The sequence below is a fragment of the Podarcis bocagei genome (assembly GCF_964188305.1).
Source record: "Podarcis bocagei genome assembly, chromosome: 7".
Classification (NCBI taxonomy): domain Eukaryota; kingdom Metazoa; phylum Chordata; class Lepidosauria; order Squamata; family Lacertidae; genus Podarcis; species Podarcis bocagei.
Window position 1 is genome coordinate 73434917 of NC_138132.1, and position 23267 is coordinate 73458183.

General features: G+C 45.4%; 1 protein-coding gene across 3 annotated transcripts in view; it reads left to right on the top strand.

Moving 5' to 3' along the window:
- SLC35E2B (solute carrier family 35 member E2B) overlaps positions 1 to 23267 on the top strand; it is a 28839-nt gene that overhangs the window by 325 nt on the left and 5247 nt on the right. The window contains exons 1-8 of one of the 3 annotated variants that reach the window (XM_081201613.1): positions 1866 to 1989; positions 12253 to 12771; positions 14064 to 14199; positions 17022 to 17149; positions 17893 to 18013; positions 19259 to 19312; positions 21338 to 21410; positions 22511 to 22656. In XM_081201613.1, coding sequence (XP_081057739.1) covers positions 12432 to 12771; positions 14064 to 14199; positions 17022 to 17149; positions 17893 to 18013; positions 19259 to 19312; positions 21338 to 21410; positions 22511 to 22656 — 998 coding nt within the window. In that variant the 5' untranslated portion in view covers positions 1866 to 1989; positions 12253 to 12431. Of the gene's footprint in view, positions 1 to 1865; positions 1990 to 10373; positions 10448 to 12252; positions 12772 to 14063; positions 14200 to 17021; positions 17150 to 17892; positions 18014 to 19258; positions 19313 to 21337; positions 21411 to 22510; positions 22657 to 23267 lie in introns of those variants that run through there. The other 2 variants (XM_081201615.1, XM_081201614.1) reach the window with 2 other exon arrangements.

The following is a 23267-nucleotide window of genomic DNA, read 5'->3' on the forward strand; positions in this document are numbered from 1 at the left end:
CTAGAAAAAAAGCAGAGACTTGGGTTTTTTTTAAAAAAATTAAAAGCCCCCTTTCACTTTTAAAACGTTTTATTGTAGTGGGGTTAAAAAAAAAAGGTGCCGTTTTGGTCATCGCTTCGTATGGATGAAGAGGTGCCTGGTGTGATGCAAACCCTCCACTTTTAACTGGAAAGTGGATTTGTTGTTGTTTAGTCGTGTCCGACTCTTCGTGACCCCATGGACCAGAGCACGCCAGGCACTCCTGTCTTCCACTGCCTCCCGCAGTTTGGTCAGACTCATGTTTGTAGCTTCGAGAACACTGTCCAACCATCTCGCCCTCTGTCGTCCCCTTCTCCTTGTGCCCTCCATCTTTCCCAACATCAGGGTCTTTTCCAGGGAGTCTTCTCTTCTCATGAGGTGGCCAAAGTACTGGAGCCTCAGCTTCACGATCTGTCCTTCCAGTGAGCACTCAGGGCTGATTTCCTTCAGAATGGATAGGTTTGATCTTCTTGCAGTCCACGGGACTCTCAAGAATCTCCTCCAGCACCAGAATTCAAAAGCATCAATTCTTCGGCGATCAGCCTTCTTTATGGTCCAGCTCTCACTTCCATACATCACTACTAGGAAAACCATAGCTTTTTTTTAAAAAAGTGGATTTACTGAGATAGAAAGTTTACAGTGATGCACGCTGGGTAGAATAATAGAAGGCTCATTTTGTTTTATTCCAGACCCATTGGAATAAATGGACATCAGCCCCATTCAACCCCTACTTCGTTTGCCTGTAGCCCTCCAAATGTCATTGCACTACAACTCCTGTCAATCCTAACCATTGACCATGTTGTCTAGAGCTGAACCATTCTGAGAGGCGAGCCAGTTTCCTAAGTCCTGGTTTGCGGGGGGGGGGGGTGGACGGGGACTTTAGGCTGGAAGTGCCCATAGGAACTGAACGGGGGAGGGGGTGTCTGTGCAGACACCCATGCATTTAAATTACACCTTCCTCCTGGAAACTAATTTGTTTAGGCTGCTCTGTGAGGGATGAACTACAATTCCTAGCATTCTTGCAGGATGGGGGCATAGCTGTCAACTTTCAGATTTGAAAATAAGGGATCAGCAGCCTCAAAAATAAGGGATCAGCAGCCTCACCTGTCCCGGGGACAGTCTACAGGATATCTAACAATCCAGGATAGCAGTGGGAAGCAGCGGGAAACAGCGCTGAAATAAGGGAATTTCCCGCAAAAAAAGGGAAGTTGACAGCTATGGATGGGGGTCCTTTAACTATATTATGTATGCCACAACATTCACACATCTTTCCCCTCATTCCTGATTCCTGGGTTGGAATAAAGAAAGTGGGGAACTTCCTCAAGTGGACTAGAAACTTGGATTTTCTCATATTTTGTTTGCTTGCTTATTGGAAATATTTCAGCTTCATGGCGGCGAAAGAAAGAAAGAAGGAGAGAAAAACATTATTTCCTCCCTCCCCGAAGGTGAGGGTGTGTGACCTGAGTCGTCTCTAGAAACTTACAACTCTGTTATATCCCTAGCCCCTTCTTGTATTAACTAACGCTTGCTAGTTATCTTTGGCGGCAAAATCTCTCACGACAGCAACCCGGAAAAGAGATGCCGGGAAATTCGTCGCGCTCTGCACGTGCCTTGAGGCACAGTCACCTTGTGATGTCAGGTTTGGGGCCGGGCAAAGGAGCCTGGTCCTAAGTGCCAGTCGCTCTCCGTCACCTTGAGAATTAAAGTATTCATCGCATTCATAGAATCGCAGAGTTGTTAAGGGATCGCGAGGGTCATCCAGTCCAACCCACTGCAATCCGGGAATCTTTTGCCCGATTTGGGGCTCGAACCGGGGACCTTGAGCTCTCTTTCTCACTCCCCACAACACCTTGTTCCGCCCGATCAGAGGAGGAGCCCTTTGCAGACCAGGCGGGGCTTCTCCATCCGCGGAGGCGGCCGTGATCATGGCTGCGGAAGGGGAAGGCAAGAATTGTCCGGGACCGCAGGCAGGTGGGTGTGTCGGGGGCTAGCATTGTGCGATTTCATTGCAATGGCGGGGGTAATTCCCTCCCCACCCCACCCCAAATTTGGGAAGTTGCTGGAAACATTTGCAAAGCTTAGCGCCGCCACATCCACCCCCCCCCCGCAAGGGCTGCGCTGCAGGGATTGCAATATATTGTTTTGTGGGTTCAACACAGCAACGCGGTGCGTGTTTGTGTGTGTCTCTTTGAATGGTTAGTTCTGCCGCGGCATCTTGCAATTGTTAATTTTGGGGCGGGGAGATGCCTGGATGTTTTTTGAATTATTGCCAGGGCTCAGGAGCTCTGAATGTAGTGGTCAAACTATTGAAGTGGGTACGGGTGGGTGTATTTCTCATCGGCTGAACCAGGGATCACCAGCCCGCCCACGCACCCCCTTCCAAGGGTAAAGAGGGGGGTGGTAGATACGGCTGAAATAAAGGCTGGCAGTGGTGGTATTGTAGTGGTGATCTTTGAATTAACCCTGGAACTGAATCAGAAATTAGCACCTTAAAGTAAGGCTGCATGCGCACAGAATAGGGTTAACACACAATTTTTCCTCTCCCAAAGAATCCCGGGAACTGTAAGTTGTTAAGAGCTCTGTGAGGGGTAAACTACACTCCCTAGGAATCTTGCAGGGTGTGCTTTAAAAAGTTAGGTGGGTATGCAGCCTAAAGGCTTAATTGTGCCATGAACTCTTTGGCACTTCACCAGATCATGTAGAGGTGTGTACCTGTATCCACACTGTGTGTTTGTGTGTATGTAATAGCACGCTGATGTTGTGGTGTAGTGGTTAGGATCTGGGTAACCAGGGTTCAAATCTCCCCCACTTAGCCATGAGGACCACTGGGTGAGCTTGGGCCAGCTACTGCCTCTAAGCCTGACCTGCCTCACAGGGTTATTGTGGGGATTAAGTGAGGAGGGGGAAACCATGGACTCCACCTTTAGTTCATTGGAGACAAAGGTGGGATATAAATGCAGTAATATAGATGCACAGATGGGTGTGTAGAAAAATGTGAATGGCAGGTTTCAGCAGGAAAGAAGCACGAACAATAAGCCCCTGACCATTCAGTTGAAGCTGAAATGGATGAGGAGAAAGCACAGCGACCATTCCAGGACAGCAATTTGTGACTGCCACCCTATCTTTGCCTTTCGAGTGGGACAGGAAACCAGTTTTTCCATTCAAGCCTCAACTAATAGAATCAAACATCTTGATCCATTGTCACTTCACCCTGGTGTCTCCTTTTGCAGTTCCTCTGGTGTCAAATAGGCTTCTGGTGTCAGAGCTGTGGCTGCTTATTCTTTTGCATAGAGACAGACCCGTTTGTCCTGGGGAGGCAGGCATTGTTAACAGTAGACATATCACATTGATAAAGAGAAATCCAGGAAGATCAAAAGCCGCAACTGCTGGCCGGTCAGTTAAGCTTGGCCAAGAATTATCAGGTGCTCGGCCTCTTTTGTCCCGTGCTCATTTGGCTCCACTGTTTTCATTTGACTCCATTGATTGGGGGGGACTCAGGCCTTGAGCTCAAATAGAACTCCAGGCATCTCTGTCTAGGCCTCAAAACTCTCCCCAGGCCACAACCCTCAGTGACCCAAGTGTTTTGGCCTGGCTGGAACTCTGACCGTGCCTCTTGCTTTTCTGAATGGAGGCTGGAGGGGGAGATATGCGTGCATGCACAAACTAGTCTTCTACAAAAGGTATAATTTTATTTGCTGTTCCACCTATTTTGTCTCTGGCCCTGCCCAGCACTGGCATGTGGCCCTTGGAAGATTGCCTAGTAGAGAAGGTGGCCCTCAGGCTAAGAAAGGTTCCCTATCGCTGCTTATCATTCTCTGTACTTAGGTGTATTTAAATTACAGCTGTGGCTTGAATCCCAATGCATCTGATTCAATAAGACTCTAGTCCAAAGAAGACACGTGCCATAATAGAATTGGTTAGTCTTTAACATGTCATGAAACTCTTGGTGGTGTTTGCTGGAAGAAGTCTAAGACAGTCGCTTTTCTTGAGTTTCAAGAGCTTCATTTGACCTGGATTAGACCCGGAAGCTTTTTCCAGGATCAGTATTGCCTCTGTGTGATTAGGTACAGAATAATATTTATTACTGTCAGGTAGATTAGGCCATGATAGGGTGTATAGTCGAAGATCATCAGAGAGCTTTGTCACTGAGTGTGAACCCCGATCTTTCAAGTTTAAATCTGACCCTTTTTTGCATTTTACATGTTCCTCTTCTTCTTCTTTGGTGATCACTCGTAGAAGACTGTCTTCCATGAACATGGTCTTAACAGTGAGTCTGTAAGTGACTGTGGAGGCCAATTCTGGATCCACACATCCTTCCACAGTGGGTACATAGGTTTCTGGGCGGGAGTTAATCATGGTGAGGCTTTGCCAAACGTGCCTTCCTCTTAGCACATTTTCCCCTTTCGTCCTGAGTTTGAGCGTCTTCAAAGCCCATGGCATCTTTGGTAAAGGCTGTTCTCCAATTGGAGCACTTGCAGGCCAGTGTTTCCCAGTTGACAGTGTTTATAATACATTTTTTTAGATTTGCCTTGAGAGAGTCCTTGAACCTCTTTTGTTGACCACCAGCATTACACTTTCCATTCTTAAGTTGGGAATAGAGTAGTTGCTTTGGAAGACGGTAATCAGGCATCTGAACAACATGACCAATCCAACGAAGTTGATATTGAAGAATCCTTGCTTTGACACTGGTGATCTTTGCTTCTTCCAGTGCACTGGTATTAATTCGCCTGTCTTCCCAAGTGATATGTAAAATTTTGGGGAGACACCATTGATGGAATCTTGGTTGGCAGTGTCCGGGCCGTGTGTGTGTGCAGGGGCGGGGGGGAGGGAACTGGCCCAGTCCTCACCAGCGACGCCACGGTGAGGACTGGACAGAGCAAAGCAGGGCCCTTGGCGGGTGGAAAGGAGCAGCATGGCGGGCTATGCTGGGGTCACCTGCATGGGGGTGCCTGGTTCATGCCCCCTGAAAAATTGTGTGCCTGGGGCTATGCCCTGACTCTGAGAATTATGTAAGTTGAAACTGTCCCATTAGGAAAGAAAAAAAGGCAAAATGGCCTTTGCATATGGAAGGTCTGTTTAGAAATCGTGACTAACTGAATGCTGATAGACTTGCTTTTACCATCATGACTTTATCTAATCTTCCTCATTACTTAATAAGCACCCTGTTGGATTAGGTTAAAGTCCCATCTAGCCAAGTGTCCCGTTTCCAACAGAGGGTGGCCAGAGGCCTGTTGAAACAGGGCATGAGAGCTACGTAGCTCCCTTGTGGTTCTGTGCATGTACATGGAGGTTCTACTTAGCTTTTGTTGTTGTTGTTTAGTCGTGTCCGACTCTTCGTGACCTCATGGACCAGAGCACGCCAGGCACTCCTGTCTTCCACTGCCTCCCGCAGTAAATGCTATTTATTGATTTATAGCATGTGTGTCCCACCCTGTATCCAAAGGGTCTCTCAAAGTGGCTTTCAAAACTGATTGTCTCTGCCCCCAGGTTACAATATAAAGAGATTTGAAGCACGAGGGGGAAATGAGTGGGAGGGAGTGGGAAATGGAACATCTTAAAAGTTACAGATCTTAGCATTACAGTTGATATCAGTGGCATTTCTGGCCGTCTTGTTCTTGATAAAAAGAAAACTCTTCTCTGAAGCATTCTTCTTCTTCTTCCCGCCTCATCCACAAAATCCCAGCACCTGCCTCACAGTTCTTCATTCAGAAATAGGATAGACCTAGCCTCTGCAAATATGTCAAATCTTCTAAGTTATTTGAACTAGGGGCACCATTGAAATCAGTGGGACAAATGATTCATGACTTACCTTCAATTGATTTCACTAAACACTAAGTTCAACTACCTTAGTCACTCTGGACCCAACCCTATTCTTTGTTAAACTTGCACATTGAAATGGTAGACAATAAAACATATCCCGCAAAATTAGGTGAAGTAGAAAGCACACTCCCCCCCGAGAAATCACGCAAACCAGCAAGAGCTGTCAGCACAAAAAGTTAAGAGCAGAGCACCAGAAGAAATAATTTTTATTTTATTAAGAACACTTTTCATCTAGCTCTCGGGATAGCTTATAGTTAAATATAAATCTGGAAAGCAGTGAGGTAAGTTATAAAAGAAAAAGGGAAAACAACAACAATAGGAGCTTGTGCAGGATCTTACCTGCTGGACCCAGCCACTGTTTACTATCCTACCAATTTCTTATGAACTCCCGTAGGCTCCCTGCCTCATACAGTTTAAAGTAAATATACCTGCTTTGCCTAACTTTTTACTTTACTGTGGATACTGTCGCAGCTTGTTCCTTTAACCTACTACTAATCTAAGGTAAAGGTAAAGGTACCCCTGCCCGTACGGGCCAGTCTTGCCAGACTCTAGGGTTGTGTGCCCATCTCACTCAAGAGGCCGGGGGCCAGCGCTGTCCAAGGACACTTCCGGGTCACGTGGCCAGCGTGACATCGCTGCTCTGGCGAACCAGAGCCGCACACGGAAACACCGTTTACCTTCCCGCTTGTAAGCGGTCCCTATTTATCTACTTGCACCCGGGGGTGCTTTCGAACTGCTAGGTTGGCAGGCGCTGGGACTGAACGACGGGAGCGCACCCCGCCGCAGGGATTCGAACCGCCGACCTTTCGATCGGCAAGCCCTAGGTGCTGACCTACTAATCTACTACATATAGTAGTGGGATATAGGAGATGAACAGACCCACAGAATTGTACCAAATACTTTAAATATATATATTAAAATATTAAAAATATTAAAATATTAAAAATATTAAAAATATTTTAAAAATATTAAATGTAAGATTTACTTGCAAAGTAAACAGCTCTTGGCTTTGATTCTTGCTTAAATAGGTCACTGTCGCTCAAAGTATACAGTTGCTCGAACATTGATACTTAAAATTTTATCATTGCTGCTTCAAAAGAGGTGGCTATAGAGTTGCCCTCGTTCTTTGAAGGCCAAGCAAAGCTACTAGCCAGTTTTGCTGGTCTCCTGCCCTAGTTACTTCTGGACATGGGGCCACAGAAAGGATAAAAGACACCTGAAGGCAGCCCTGTTTAGGGAAGTTTTTAATGTTTAATGCTGTGTTGTGTTTTTAATATTCAGTTGGGAGCCACCCAGAGTGGCTGGGGAAACCCAACCAGATGGGCGGGAGTATAAATAATAAATTATTATTAATATTAGTAGTAGTAGTAGTAGTAGTAGTAGTAGTAGTAGTAGTAAAGCAGAGTCTTTTCAGCTGTCACTCCTACTACCCATAGGTTTGCTTCAGCTTTCTGGTGAAGTCTTCCGTCTGGTTAAAGACCAGGACTTGGTCACAATCAAAGATGTCATGGTTGCTTCACCTGAAGTCTTCCAGCTTCCTGAGGCTAATAGTCAGCTTCTGGCTAGACCAACAGCAGCTATCTTGGAGTAGTCCCCCTGGAGACTCCCCTTGGCTTCCCCCTAGGTTTTGCATGCTCTTCACCCCCTGGCAAATGACTGACTCCAGACAGTTCACTGCCAGGACTTATATACAGTGTACTCCAGCCAGAACCCTCTGACCAATCACAAGTTTCTCCCTGGAATTCTGAACCCTCACAGGCCTATAACTAGAATTCTGAGTCCTCATTGATCTGAAAGGATGGTTTGGGATAGGGTGGTCTGAGTGATGGTTTGGGATAGAATGCCCTCTGAAGGACCTTGCCACCAGCCGACCCTTTTCCATTCACCTGAGCCATATAATAAGCTGGATTCTGTTGCACCCGAAACAGGAAAGCCTTGCAATTACATAGCAAATGCACCTATTCTGAACAGCTAAGCTGCTTCTTGGCAAACATACTTTGTATCTTTTCTGGTTCTGAGAGTTGTTAAAAAGGTAAAGGGACCCCTGACCATTAGGTCTAGTCGTGACTGACTCTGGGGTTGCGGCGCTCATCTCGCTTTATTGGCTGAGGGAGCCGGCGTACAGCTTCACACGGAAACGCCGTGTGGTACCTATTTATCTACTTGCACTTTTACGTGCTTTCAAACTGCTAGGTTGGCAGGACATCTATTTCCCATTGTGGAATCTTGTGTTACGTACCGTCCTCCTTGTGAACGCTGCGGGTTACAAGCTCTGCTAACCCGGAAGTAGATGCCCCTTGTTGCAAACTTTGCCCCGGGATGCGAGTCGAAGTCATGTGCCGGCGGCGAAAGCGCACCTCATGTTATGAGCAGTTTAGGGTTACAAATGGACCTCCAGAACGATTAAGTTTGTAACCGGAGGTCCCACTGTACTATGCTCACCAGAAGTGGGTTAATCCCTCTTCCCAGAACAACTCTGAGAATCGTAGCTCTGTGAGGGAATGGGGGTCTCCTAATAACTCTTGGCACCCTTTATGAACTACAGTTCCCAGGGGGAAGCCATGACTGTTAAAGTAATATTGTACTGTTTTAAATAACTAATGCAGGTGGGTGTATGGAAAGTATATACAGTGAACCTCGGGTTACATACGCTTCAGGTTACAGACTCTGCTAACCCAGAAATATTACCTCAGGTTAAGAACTTTGCTTCAGGATGAGAACAGAAATCGTGCTCCAGCAGCGTGGCGGCAGCAGGAGGCCCCATTAGCTAAAGTGGTGCTTCAGGTTAAGAACAGTTTCAGGTTAAGAATGGACCTCCGGAACGAATTAAGTACTTAACCCGAGGTACCACTGTACAGATATGGCCAGTCTACTATTACTTGGTTCCTTTTTAGGGTCAAGCCCCCTTCAACACAGCTTCCAACAATATAAGCTTCCAAAAATATAAGCTATTGTGCATTTAATTTATGAATTGCTTCCCGTGGCACACCCTGAAGCAATTTACAATTTAATCAATTGCTATCCCCCACATTTCATTTATTTCTTACTACTTTATTACATTTTATACCCCTCCTTTTTTCCAAGGAGCTCAGAAATAATAATAATAATAATAATAATAATAATAATAATAATAATAATATAATATTATTATTATTATTATTTATACCCCGCCCATCTGGCTGGGTTTCCCCAGCCAATCTGGGCGGCTTCCAACTGATTAAAAAAGTACAGCATCAGACATTAAAAACTTCCCTAAAGAGTAGATAGGTAGCCGTGTTGGTCTGCCATAGTCAAAATAAAAAAATTCCTTCCAGTAGCACCTTAAAGACCAACTAAGTTAGTTCTTGGTATGAGCTTTCGTGTGCATGCACACTTCTTCAGATACAGTGTATCTGAAGAAGTGTGCATGCACACGAAAGCTCATACCAAGAACTAACTTAGTTGGTCTTTAAGGTGCTACTGGAAGGAATTTTTTTATTTTCCCTAAAGAGGGCTGCCTTCAGTTGTCTTTTAAAAGTAGAATAGTTGTTTATTGCCTTGACATCTGCTGGGAGGGCGTTCCACAGGGCAGGTGCCACTACCAAGAAGGCCCTCTGCCTGGTTCCCTGTAACCTCACTTCTCGCAGTGAGAGAACCACCAGAAGGCCCTCGGCGCTGGATCTCAGTGTCTGGGCTGAACGATGGGGGTGGAGACGCTCCTTCAGGTATACTGGACCGAAGCCGTTTAGGGCTTTAAAGGTCAGCACCAACACTTTGAATTGTGCTCGGAAACGTACTGGGAGCCAATGCAGATCTCTCAGAACCGGTGATATGTGGTCCCGGCGGCCAGTCCCAGTCACCAGTCTAGCTGCCACATTCTGGATTCATTGCAGTTTCCGGGCATGCATGGTCCTCTCAGCCCCACTCACCTCACAGAGTGTTTGTTGTGGGGGAGGAAGGGAAAGGAGATTGTTAGCCGCTTTGAGACTCCTTAAAGGGAGTGAAAGGCGGGATATCAAATCCAAACTCTTCTTCTTCTTCTCCCCCTTTATTATACTCACAACAACCTTGTGAGGTAGGTTTGGCTCAGAGTTGGCGGCTTGTCGCCCGAGGTTACGCCATTAACTTCACAGCCCAGCAGGGGTGGGGTGGATTTGAACTCGGGTCTCCCCAGTCCACCACCCTAACCACTGTGCCACACTGTCCACCGCACAGCAGGATCGCATCACACTCACTTTATGGGGTGGAGAGCCCTTTAACAGAACTTTCAAATATTTTTTTCTGTCTGTGGTTCTCTCTGACCCTCCTCCATCTCTATTCCAAGGTACCTAAATAGTGGGAAATGTTATGAGTGCCTTTTTGCCGCTGTAGTGACCACAAAGTATTGTTTTCGACCTCGTTGTTTTTGAAAATGCAGACATACATTCTGGCAGAGAGTGAGATTGGGGGCTGAGAAAGAATTTCCAAAATACGTGGCATATAATCACTGGCTTGTTCTGTGTTCTTTCCTTCCCCCGCATCTGTCTCGATGCCAACTTAATAGCTCAGCCAACTGGTTAAAGTTCTTATGGCAGCCGTCTTCCCTGTTCCATTTTCCAGCTTCTTGCAAAATTGCTGAGGAGGTTAGAGGGTAAATATTTCATTACCTCTTGATTTATTTGTCTAGAAGCCAGTTTTAGTCAACCCGCTGTGGTTTTGTTGAGCTGGCGCTTGGAACGAGATCTGTGCAACGGCTGTAAAATGTTGTTGTGGATTTCTCCAAGAGGCTTCAAATCCCCAAGAGGCCTTGCATCCCAAAAAATACGCTCCCCTGCCAACTACCTTCAGGATTTGAACCGAAATATTTGGTTTGGGTGTGTGTAAGCAGCCGAAGAAATAAATCTTAGGCTGTAATTCTATACATGTTTAACTGGCATGAAGCCCCATTGTACTTTTTAAGTATATTTGCACAGTGTCATACTGTGATTTAAACACACTGCCCAATTTGCGTATGATCACCTTAGGACCATTAATTTCAGTGGGTCTACTCTTGAGTAAAACTTATAGAGCTATGGCCCAGTCTGTTCAAACAGCTGTGAAGCGTTACTTGGAATTTTTGTAAACATTTCTAAGAATGACAACTCAACGGCAAATACTTCCATTGTGTGCATTTTAAAGTGTGTTTTTTTTTAGGGGGGGAGGAACTGAAAATCACAGATTTAGCAGAGAATTTTAAAAGAATGTATATTGTTTAATGCATTTATATCTCACCTTACATGGTGGCATACATGGTTCTCTTTCCTCTGTGTTTAATCCTCACAACAAACTTCTGAGGTAGGTTAGGCCAAAAGGCCTTGGCTGGCCCAAGGGCACCCAGTGAGCAGTGTTCGAAAATAGCAGGGCGCCAGGCACATGTTGCACCTAAAGATTCTCCTCAAAAAGTCTGGGTGGCATTTTTTTGCGCCCGGCTGACACTCAAGGATTACTGAAACAGATGTGCTTTGAAGCCTCAAAGTATATGTTAAAGATAGACAATATGTTAAGGAATAAAAATAAAAAGATATCTAGTAGCACCTTATAGACCAACTAAGTTTGTATCTGAAGAAGTGTGCATGCACACAAAAGCTTATACCAGAACAAACTTAGTTGGTCTATAAGGTGCTACTAGACCATTATTATTATTATTATTATTATTATTATTATTATTATTATTATTATTATTATTATTTTATTTCAACTGCGTCAGACCACCCCGGCTACCTACCTGAATCTAGAATATGTTAAGAAGTTTAACAATAAAGAGTAGAGTGTTTTGAAAACTGAAGTATGGTACCAGCATTTTTATCGTAAACACCAAAATAAACATGTATCAACAGTTTCTGCTAAAAATGTGATATTAACAATGTGTCACTTATGTGAATTGCGTATTAATTCATGCTTATGAAAATAGTAAATAAAAAGTGTTGCTGAAACCCATCCCCAGTGGTGACTAGACATTCTGTTTTGGCGCCCACAACCCAGGTCCCAGAAGCCATTTGGCTCCTAGCTTTTCTATCCCAGTATCTAACACTGCTAGTGAGCTTCATGGCTTAGTGGGGGATTTGAACCCTGGTCTCCCAGGTCCAAGCGTGACACTCTAACCAGTGTACAACACTGACTGTGGACTATTATTTCTTATTTATTTATTCAGTTTTATAGACCGCCCTTTATGAAAAGATCCCAGGCCGGGATAAGAACACATTTTATGGAGCACAGTAAAATAATAATAATAATAATAATAATAATAATAATAATAATAATAATAATAATAGTAATAATGACTAGACTGGCTTCTGAAATCATAATCCCTAGGAAATGTGAAATCAAATTTCACAAACCTTTTAGGGGAGGGGTGTTTCTTTAAAAAAATTTTTTTTGATTGATTTTTTAAAATATATATTTATTTGTTTAATGCAGGGAATGGAAGTGTACTCTGGAAAGAGCACTCGAAGTTCCCTGTGAGCAAGAACAACTTTGGAGGATAGCCTGTGTGGACTGCTGGAGGCGCTGAACCTTTCTCCCCACTTAAGCAGAGCTTCGCATTTGGCCGATGTTCTCTGGGCCCAGACAACCAGCTGTTGTTTTGGGGCCTCAAGATGGCCTCCCTCGCAAGCGTCCAGAATTTGGAGAATGCTGACGGTGTCGCCGCCGCTTCTTCTCTCCTGGAGGAGAAGCCCAAAAGCAAAGGGTTTTTCCAACTCAGCTCCTTCTTCCATTCCCGGAACGAGAAGTACGTCATCGCCAGGAGCGAAAGTGTCCCGGAGGAGAACGTTTTGAAAATCACCATCACTGAAACCACTGTCATTGAGTCGGACCTGGGCATCTGGAACTCCCATGCACTCATCTACCTCACCTTGTGGTTTTTCTTCAGCTTTTGTACACTTTTTCTTAACAAGTACATCCTTTCGCTGCTGGAAGGGGAGCCGAGCATGCTGGGTAACTACTTCTTCTTTCAGGGGGTCAAACCAGATGACCTTTTGGGTTCCTTTCTGCTCTACAATGCAGGCGTCTCTCAACTTACTCAGGAGTTACATTCCAGGAATAGGGCACGAAGCCACAACCACATATAGTCAAAACACTTTAGGTCCCATGGCAGGTGGGATTGCTAAACTCATTTTTCTCAGACGCCCACCCCGTCTCCTCCCCCTTTTTAATTTTAATATTTGTCCAGCTGAATGCACCGGAGTTAAATGCACGTAAGTTGTGAGCTACCTGTTCCACGATCCTATGGCTCTGTGAAAATGGTCTGGGGAACCTTTGGCCTTCCAGATGTTGCCAAGCTACAGCTCCCATCATCCTGAGGGTTGCAGTTCAGCAACATCTGGAAGACAAAAGGTTCCCCACACCTTGTATACACAGTTTTGGTCAGGATGGGGAAGCTCCAGATCTTGCCACACTACAACTCCCATCATCCCTGACTGTTGGCCATGCAGACTGGGGCTGAGGGACTCCTTCAGCATCTGTGGGGACACCAGTTCCCCATCCCTGGTGTACAAAATGGGTTGGATATAAACAAAGTTAGTAACTTTTTACTCCCTTTGAAACCAACAGGCTGGAGTTAGAGCAGGCCTGCTCACTTGATTCCCATGGTACTACTGCAGCCTGACTAACATAGCTTGGAGCAAACCTTTATGCATGTGTTTGTTTGTTTGTTTGTTTGTTTGTTTGTTTGTTTGTGTTGTTGTTGTTCTTTTAAGTGGCAAGCTGACGATTGCAACCAGTATACATGGTTTATTTGTGTGTGTTTGAGTAACAGTGGGATATATATCTTGAGTTTTATCCGGGCAACAGCCCATCTGCACTATATATTTAAAGCAGCATTTAAACATTCATGGCCTCCCCCAGAGAATCCTGGGAGCTGTAGTTCGTTAAGGGTGCTGAGAGACGTTGAAGAGGCCCCAATTCCCCTCACAGGGCTACAATTCCCAGAATTCCCTGGGAAGAAGCCTTGATGATTAAACCGCTCTAGGAACTGAAGCTCTATGAGTCTCCCCCAGCCCTACATGGAGATGCCTGGGATTGAATGTGGGGCCTTTTGCATGAGAAGTAGATGCTGTGCCACTGAGCCCTCCCCACAGATGACAGTAAGGGTCTATGGGGTGTTTGAATGTTCAAGCCCCATATTTATCATAGAGCATAACCAAGCCTTACATGCAGGTTTTTTGAATGGGAGGGAGAGCAACAGGGGGAGGTAAGGATCTGTCTCATTCTGGCTCTGATCCTCCCAGGCGCTGTTCAGATGCTGTCTACCACTTTCATCGGCTGTGTCAAAATGTTCGTCCCTTGCTGCCTCTACCAACACAAGACCCGCGTCTCATACCCTCCCAACTTCCTCATGATCATGTTGTTTGTCGGGCTGATGAGGTAAGAAGCGGCTAGAAATCTTTCTAAGGCAGGGATGGGGAAACCACCGTTCCTTTTCCCAGTGTCTAAAAAGGAGGTGGTATCTTTCATCAGTAATAAAAAAAAATGCAATAAAGTAATCTAAAGGTCACACACACTCTTTCACCTCAGGTCTTGTATCTGGACCTCTGTTTCAACGCAAAGGAGAATGTCCACCTGAGCAGCAAGAATGGGGATTTTGTTGTTGTTGTTTTTAATCCTAAAGGCCATATTCACTTATGGGCAACATTCTGAGGGCCCCATGCTAGGGGTGGATGGGGCCAGAAGTTTTTTTTATAAGAAAAGTGGCCAGGGCAACACATGCAAATTTTTACCTTTCCCCGCTAAGCTAGCTCCCCCCCCCCCAATCCTCCACCCAGGCAACAAAAAAGGCATTATGAATTAAGAGAGTTTAAAGACATAATCTGGCCAGGCAAAAATGCTTGAAGAGAGTTCTGAGGGCCAGATAGCGAGGACTGGAGGGCCACATTTGGCCTGCAAGACTGAGGTTGCTGACCCCTAAGGAGAGGTGTGCTTGTCATTTATTTATTTGTTCATGTATATGTACATATACATATACATATACATATACATATACATATACATATACATATACATATACATATATGAGAAATAATGTGGCTATTTATATCTCACATTGGAATGACAGATTCGAGTCTGCTTCACTTTTGCATGTGTTCATTTGTCAATCTGTGAATTTCTTTTTAAAATTGCATGAGAATCCATACTTCAATCCCTATTTAAATATGTCATTCTGGACTTCCGGGTTGGCGCGATCTGGAAATGGCGGATTCCCTCCGAGCTCCGGAGGGAATCGGCTCAGCGGTGGATGGGTCTTTGCCGTGCCGGCGACACGGGGACCCTTAAAAACCGCAGGCGCGGAAGCCTGCGGACTGAAGACTCGGCGGGTGCCTTAAGCGCCCCCCCTGATTCGCAATGAGCCTTTTTAAAGGCTACGGAGGGGATACGGGGGACGGCGCGGCACTGAGAGTCGACCGCTACCGCCGCTGAGCGAAGCCGCGAGCCATAACTGGAGAGCGCTGACTTCCTTCCTTGAAATTTGGAATGAAAAAGGAACCCGTGAGTAATTTGGAACCGATCTTTAAAAACTTTTACCCTTTGAATTTGAGACGACCGGGGGGTGTGCCAAAAGGAAGTCCCCATCCCCCCCCCTTGCAGACGATCCAGAGCAAAGATATAAGAGCTAAGCTGGAGTGCCTACCCTGTAAAGGGTGAGTTTTAATAAAGACAGTAACTTCCAGGATTTGGAAAAGCAAATTTAAGCAGGAGAGTGGAGTGTTGGAAGAGTTTCTGTTTTGTGGCAAACAACCCTCCTTCCCGAGCCCGGGAGCGACCTGCTTTGGAGCCTGTATAGAGGAGCAGAATTTGACAGCTGTCAAAGCTGTCAAATGGACTGTTAATAGTAAAAAATTGCTACTTAAAACCTCTCCGGATAAAAAGGTGTTACAATTGAACTAAAATTCTGGGAAACAAAGAAACAATAACAGGACAGAGGATTGTTGGAGAAAAGACCATCCAGTAACCAGATTCCCTCTAGGGGGAATTCTGTGGAATTACAATGGCTGTGGGTGGAAAGATACTGAGAGAAATCGAAAGGATGTTTTCACTGGTGGGAACCTTACAGGAGCAGACTACAGTTATGAGTAAACAATTGACGGCCTTGGATTTGGAAACAAGTAGTTCTGCTGAATGTAATGAGGACCTGAATGAGAAAGAACCCACAGCTGAATTTGAAATAATAAACAAAGAAGAGGAGAAGACAAAACAAGAAAGAGAACAAGTCATGTGGGAAAATACAAACCAGAAGCCGACATCTGGAGAACACAAGCAAGGAGATTATTGGATGAAATTCATTTTAAGCTTACGAAAGATACAGAAGACGAAAGTGGAGGCCCTGGGAGTTTATGGAACTCAGGAACTCGAAATAAAGAAGTACAATTGGGGCCTCCACATAGACTTTGACTCTGACTATCACCAAGACTCAGGCCTTGTGGAAATTCTTCAGCAGTTGCTTCTAAATATGGGAAGAGACTATGGACTGATTGGATTGATTGCTAAGGAAATCTTTCGAGACTCAATGACAGACAAAGAGGACTACCAACAAAACCGGCGGAGAGGGACTGAAATAGATTTGAGAGCCTCGGATGTGCGGAATCCAGGCTAAAAACTGTTACTTTGGACATGTCTTGGGAAAGGACGCAAAGCGGGGATGGGAGGGAGGGAAGTAAATTTAAACAACACTCAAGACCAGGGGGTTTAGTAATAAGGAAATTATTCAAGAAAAAATGAGAAATCGAGGGAAGAGAATTGGGGTCCAACTTAGGGAAAATTTATTTTTGTTTTTATAAAAAAGGACTAATATTAAGACGGAAGAAATGCCAATTTGCTGACATAAACTTGGGAATAGGGATGCAAGGGAGGGGGTGGGGGGAAGTCAAGGACTAGGGTTAGAAAATAAGATTTTCTGGAACTATTCATGTTTGCTGTCTTTTATGTTTGTTTTGGTGTTATGTGTTTTGTTTTTGTCTATAAAAAATGTGAAAACCCAATAAAAATTATTAAAAAAAATAAAATAAATATGTCATTCTGAATATATTTTCTCAAAAATATGTCTTTCTAAAGATACATTTCCCCCTGAAAGTGTGCATATCTAAACATGTTGTAAGCAGCTGAGAATGGGTGTTTTGCTTTTATAAACACACACACAAAAACAAAACAAAACTGTGTTATTTAAAACTTAGTTACCCTTCTTCTCTTTTCAGGTTTGCAACTGTGGTCTTGGGCCTAGTCAGTCTGAAGAACGTAGCTGTCTCCTTTGCTGAGACAGTGAAAAGCTCCGCCCCTATTTTTACTGTCATCATGTCCCGCATGATTTTAGGAGAGTACACAGGTAAGTCTTGCTGAAACTTAGGCCGCATCTACACTATCCATTTAAAGCTGTATCACGTCACTATAAACAGTAATGGCTTCCTCCAAAGCATCCTGGGAACTCTGTTAAGGGTGCTGAGAGGTGTTAAGACATAGCTGTCAACGTTTCCCCTTTTTAAAGGAAAATTCCCTTATTCCAAATAGGATTCCTCGCAAGAAAAGGGAAAAGTTGACAGCTATGTGTTAAGTGCCCCCATTCCCCTCATACAGCTACAACTCCCAGAGTTCCCTGGGAGCAGGGAATTGTCTGTTACACCACTCTGGAAATGGTAGCTCTTATGAAGCCCCTTGCATGGTGCTAGGCGAGAAAAGCTCACCTGCTGTCTTTGGGATGTGCCCACCTGTCAAACTTTGCCCAGGTGGAACCAGCAGGGGACAAGGGGAGATAAGGCTCCAGACCACCAGCCAAATCCACTTGCAAGCCAGGCCGTTGGGGCAGCAAATCCTACGTGTGGCGAAGGGCTCCCTTCTGTTTGTCCTGATCTGTCCATCCTAAATCTCAACAGGTCACCCCAATCTCTGGTCCCTGAGCTTACATAACCATGACCCAAATGCTAAGCAGCTTTGGAAATATGGCTGTGGCCTGATTTATTGCCTTTAAAAATGCAGTGTGTATTTTTTTAAACCTGTTTTTGTTTGGATCTGTTTTCCCCCACTTTGCCTCCTTCCCCCTCCCTCTCCGATCAACCCCTTCCCCCTACAAAGGATTGCTCGTAAACCTGTCTCTTCTCCCCGTCATGGGAGGGCTCGCTTTGTGCACTGCGACAGAGCTGAGCTTCAACGTCCTAGGCTTCTCAGCAGCTTTGTCTACAAACATCATGGACTGGTAAGTACTGTATTTTTCCGCATATAACACGCTCTCATGTATAAGACAACCCTTATTTTTTAGGACTGCAAAAAATAAATAAATTGGGGTGGGGGATTGCCCAAATCGCCGCTGCCGATCTCCTACTGGCTGCTGCCACCAATCGCCCGTCCCCTCTCTGCTATCCGTGTATAAGATGACCCGCAATTTTGGCCTGTTATTTCTAAGGAAAAAATAGAGTCTTATACATGGGAAAATACAGTATATTGGAGACTGCAGACAGAAGTGTGTGGGACGAGTGTGTTGTGTATACAAGAAAGACAGACAGACAGACAGACAGACAGACAGACAGAGAGACAGTGTTTCCTCTGTTAATGTGCGTATGTCCGTGTGCGTGTAGTAGATATAGATATGAATCACAGGTGTTTTATATGAGTTATAGGGGCTGGGCTGGAGGACCTTTTAGGTCCCTTTCAACTCCTAACAGTTCTATAATTCCATTAATTCTGTTCATTGTATGCATGTATCCCCCACATTTACACGATGGGCCTAAAAAGTGGAATCGTGTAAAGTGGGGAGCACCCCACTTGAATAGGGAGGGCACATGGGGAGGAGAGAGAGAGACCCACCCTGGAAATTGCTTGCGGCCGCTGCCTGGCCTGTACCGAACCTGCCTGCCTCTCTGAAGGCAGCCAGCGCACACAGCAGCTGTGGCTGGCCACGGAGGGGGAGGGCCAGGAAAGGTGCCCAGCGAAACTGGTGCCAGGATGCACCTGCATGGCAGAAGCAGAGAAAAGGTGCCCTCCACCCCGTGCCGCTGGTTGATCAAAGTCTGCCCTCCCTCACTCCAGCAGCAGCTCCGAGTGACTTCCAGGCAGCAGCCCAGAGTGAGGGAAGGCCCATTTATTCATTTAGTTATTTATTTCACGGCATGTAAAATAGTCATGCACGAGTGCATAAGTGGAGGGGGGTGTTCCTAATTTAATTTATCTGCTTACTGCATTTATATCCCTACCTTTCCACAAAGGGGCTCAATGTGGCTTACATAGTTTCCCTTGCAACAGCCCTGTGAGGTAGGTTAGGCTGAGAATTTGCGGCAGGCCTCAGGCCACCCTGAGTTGTGCAACTTGGTCGGAGACCTTTGTGTAGCAGCAAGTCTAATAAATGATAATAATCATTCCACGCACGCACACATATACGCCTGCACGCACACACAAACCGTGTTCCTTCTCATAAACAAACGTGTGGTTTCCTCCCCCCTTGCAGCTTGCAGAACGTTTTCTCCAAAAAACTGCTCAGCGGAGACAAGTATCGCTTCTCGTAAGTAGCTGTCGTATTTCAGAAACCAAAAGCCCCTCCACGTTGATGAACCATTGGCGAGTCCTTCTTGTTTTGCCAGCTCCCTCAGAGGACAGCAGCCAGTTTAGGAGGGCTCTCGGAACCGTCCTAAATCCATCTCTTTCTTCACAGAGGTCTTAGCGAGTTCCTTGGCTCCTAGCATGTGAGAGGGCTAGGACTCTTCTCATCGTTTGGGTTACTGCAAGGGTTTTCCATGTGATGCCCTTCAGGTGTCGTTGGACTCCAACTCGCATCAGCCCAAAACAGCACGGATTATTGAGGATTAGACAAAATCAGGGAGGAGAAGGCTATTTGTGTCTGCTAATAATAATAATAAAAATAAAATTTTATTTATATCCCGCCCTCCCCAGCCGAAGCCGGGCTCAGAGCTGCTAACAACAATAAAAGTAACACAGCATTCTAAAATCAATTCATTCTAAAATCAGTTCAAATCAAATTAATGGCAACCATTGGGCTAGAGTTCTGTCAGGATTTCCAAAGGAGGGGGTCAGACTGTGCCTTGGCCAAAGGCCTGGTGGAACAGCTCTGTCTTACAGGCCCTGCGGCAAGATGTCAAGTCCCGCAGGGCCCTAGTCTCTTGTTCCACCAGATCAGCAATGACTCTGTTCTGCTTTCACTTTTGAATGCCTCTGAATCGGCTGGGAATCACTAGTGTGCTCAGTTCCTGCCATTGGGTTTCCTCAGAGGCATCTGGTTGGCCACTGTGAGAACAGAATGCTGGACCAGATGGGGCCACTTGGCCTGACCAAGCAGCTTCTTCCCCCCTCTTTATCTCTCATGCTTTTGACCAACATCTGTGTTTTCTCTGGACTGAGCTGCCTGTTACAGGACAAAGGGCCTTTTGGTTCTCCGCCCAGGGCCATTCAAGCTTCCCCTGACCTCTGATTTACTGGACGGGATCAGATAAGCATGCAAAGCAGGCTTTAGCTGTCCTCTGAAAGAAGCTTTCTTGTTCCTGTGTGGAATTTTGTTTCATTTAGCAGGATTTGTAGCTAAAAGAATTAAGCAGGTCTCTAAGCCTGGGGTGTGGAATTTCTAGCCCATGACCTAAACGGGGCCTAGTAAGGGTCCAGGTTTGGCACCCAAGGCTATTTCCCCTAAGCGTGTCCACCTGACATCATATATGGGGCAGGAAGAGATAAATCCGGATTGGCTGCACAACTGCTTTCCATGTGGGAAGCTTGGTCACTCATTCAATCCCCTCTGAACGCAGGCTCCAAAGGCATCCCGTTTTCAGAGTGATCGACAATCTATTTCCTCTCATAGAGCTGAAATTCCCAGAGTGTCTCCAGGGAACTCTGGGAACTGTACCACTTTTAACAGTGATGGCTTTCCCTGAAGAATCCTGGGAACTGTGGTTTGTTAAGGGGTGCTGAAAGTTGTTAGGAGGACCCTGTTCCTCTCCCAGAGCTACAGTTCCCAGAATTCCCTGGGTAGTGCCACTCTGGAAATGGGGGGAATAGGAGTCTCCTAACAACTCTCTGCTCCCATAAAAAATTACAGCTCCCTGGATTCTTTGGGGGAAGCCATGACTGTTAAAATAGCATGATGCTACTGTAAATGCGTAGTGCAGCTAGAGCGTTTTGTATGTGTTGATGCCCAGCATAAGCCATGCACCTTCCATGCATTTAAAGCACATTCCCCCACCGCCTCAAAAAGTATCCTGGGAACTGTAGTTTATTCATACAGAGCTACAATTCCCAGTGCCTTTAACTAACCACACTTCCCATGACTCTTTGGGGGAAGTCACATGCTTTAAAAGTATGATGTGTAAGGAACCGTACGTATGGATCACTGTTGTGGGTAACCCTTCATCGCTCTGTCACAGCTTGTTTTGTTTTGCTTTTAAAGATCATCTCCAGTTTCAGCTGTGTATTGAGTTTGGGTGTCTCCCGTTTCATCCTTCTGACTGTTATTTCCATTGCAGCCCATGCAAAATGCTAATTTCACTTGATTAATTCTCCCCAACCAACACCACTTCCATAGCGCTCCTGAGCTTCAGTTCTACACCAGTGCAGCCGCGGTGATCATGCTGATTCCAGCTTGGATCTTTTTCATGGTGAGATTTTTTGTGCATTCTTCCCCCTCCAACCCCGCTATAAACTTAAGAGTCCTGCTCCATTTTCAAAGCACCCAAATTCAAATCTTGCCTCTGTTACTAAGCAACCGTAAACAAGCTAGGGTCCCTCAGCCTCTACTTGCCTCCTCCAGATCAGCAGTATGGGAAGAAGAATGCCAGCTTGTATTACAGTGGTACCTCAGGTTACATACGCTTCAGGTTACAGACTCCGCTAACCAGAAATAGTGCTTCAGGTTAAGAACTTTGCTTCAGGATGAGAACAGAAATCGTGCTCCAGTGGCGGGCAGCAGCAGGAGGCCCCATTAACTAAAGTGGTGCTTCACGTTAAGAACAGTTTCAGGTTAAGTACGGACCTCCGGAACTAATTAAGTACTTAACCTGAGGTACCACTGTAAGGTGTTGTGGGGATTATACTGACATGCTGTACGTAAAGGGCTCTGATCGCCATAAAGCAAGGATGGGGAGGGAACCTGTGGACTCTGACTTCTAGCAATGAAGGGCCAGAGGTTAGTGACAGAGCATCGGCTTGGCATGCAGAAGGTGCCAGGTTCAATCCCTGGCCTCTCCAGGTAGGGCTGGGTGAGATCCATGTCTGAAATCCTGGAGGGCTGCTGCCAGTCAGTGTAGGCAGCACTGAGCTAGATGGACTAATGGTCTGACTCCATACAAGGCAGCTTTGTGTGTTCATACAAAACCTTATAGGTGGTGTATTTTGTCTGCATCCATCAGCAGGCCACAATTTTTCTCCCTGCTGTTCAAAAAGGAAACTGTCTTTGAAACATCCCTTTAAGAAATCTGTCCCTAGGAGAACTATATAGGAAGCAACTTCACATAATGGAAACCATCTAAATCTGAATAATGTAAGAAAAACGCACGTGAGTGTCCAGAATCTGAAAACCTGGAGAGCTGCTGCCAACCAGAGTCAATAATACTGAGCTTAGGTGATCAATGGTCTTACTCTGTACAAGGCAGCTTCCTGTGTTTCCTTACTTTTCAGCGATCCCTTTCTGTGCGTTGTAATGAAGCCTTCATTGCCTCTCATCTATCTTCCTTTTTCTTTTCCTTTCCTTTCTTCTTAGGACGTGCCAGTAATTGGGAGAAGCGGGAAGAGCTTCCAGTACAACCAGGATGTCGTTGTGCTGCTTCTGATAGACGGAGTGCTGTTTCATCTCCAAAGTGTTACAGCCTATGCCTTGATGGGAAAGATTTCCCCTGTGACTTTCAGGTTAAGAATCCCCCTTGCATTTTGTCTTGGGTTTTTTGGAAAAAAAAGATTTGTGTGCATATATTTAAACAATGGATTTCCTTGCCTTTTTGACCAGAGATTGGTCTCTTATGGCGACTTACACCAGGTGACCACTGGCAGTAGGTTGAGATCTGAGTAGGCAGAGGGTGGCCTTTTCAGTGGTGGCTCCCCATCTGTGGAATGCTTGCCCCAGGGAGACCCGCCTGGAGCCATCCTCGTCCATCTGCAGATGCCATACTAAGGCCTTTGGTTAATTAACACAGTCTCCCATGGTGGAGCTCGTATTTTCATAGAGTGGGTAGGACTTTGCAACTGGATGGGAGTTTTATGGGTTTTGAAAGTTTTAAAAGTTTTCTGGTTCTAATTTGCTTTAATTTTGTTGTAGTTTATCTCGTCAAGTTGCTCTGGCATTTTGTCTTCAGCATAAAGAGACTGATGAATGTTGTTAATATCAACAGCGAATAATAATAGGTTGCTGGATAATGTGCAGTACATGGGCAAAGGTTTCCTTATTTACCTGCTGTTTTAACGAGCAAGAAAGACAGCATAGTGGGGTGCAAGATCTGCCAACGTGGTGCCCGTGGGCACAA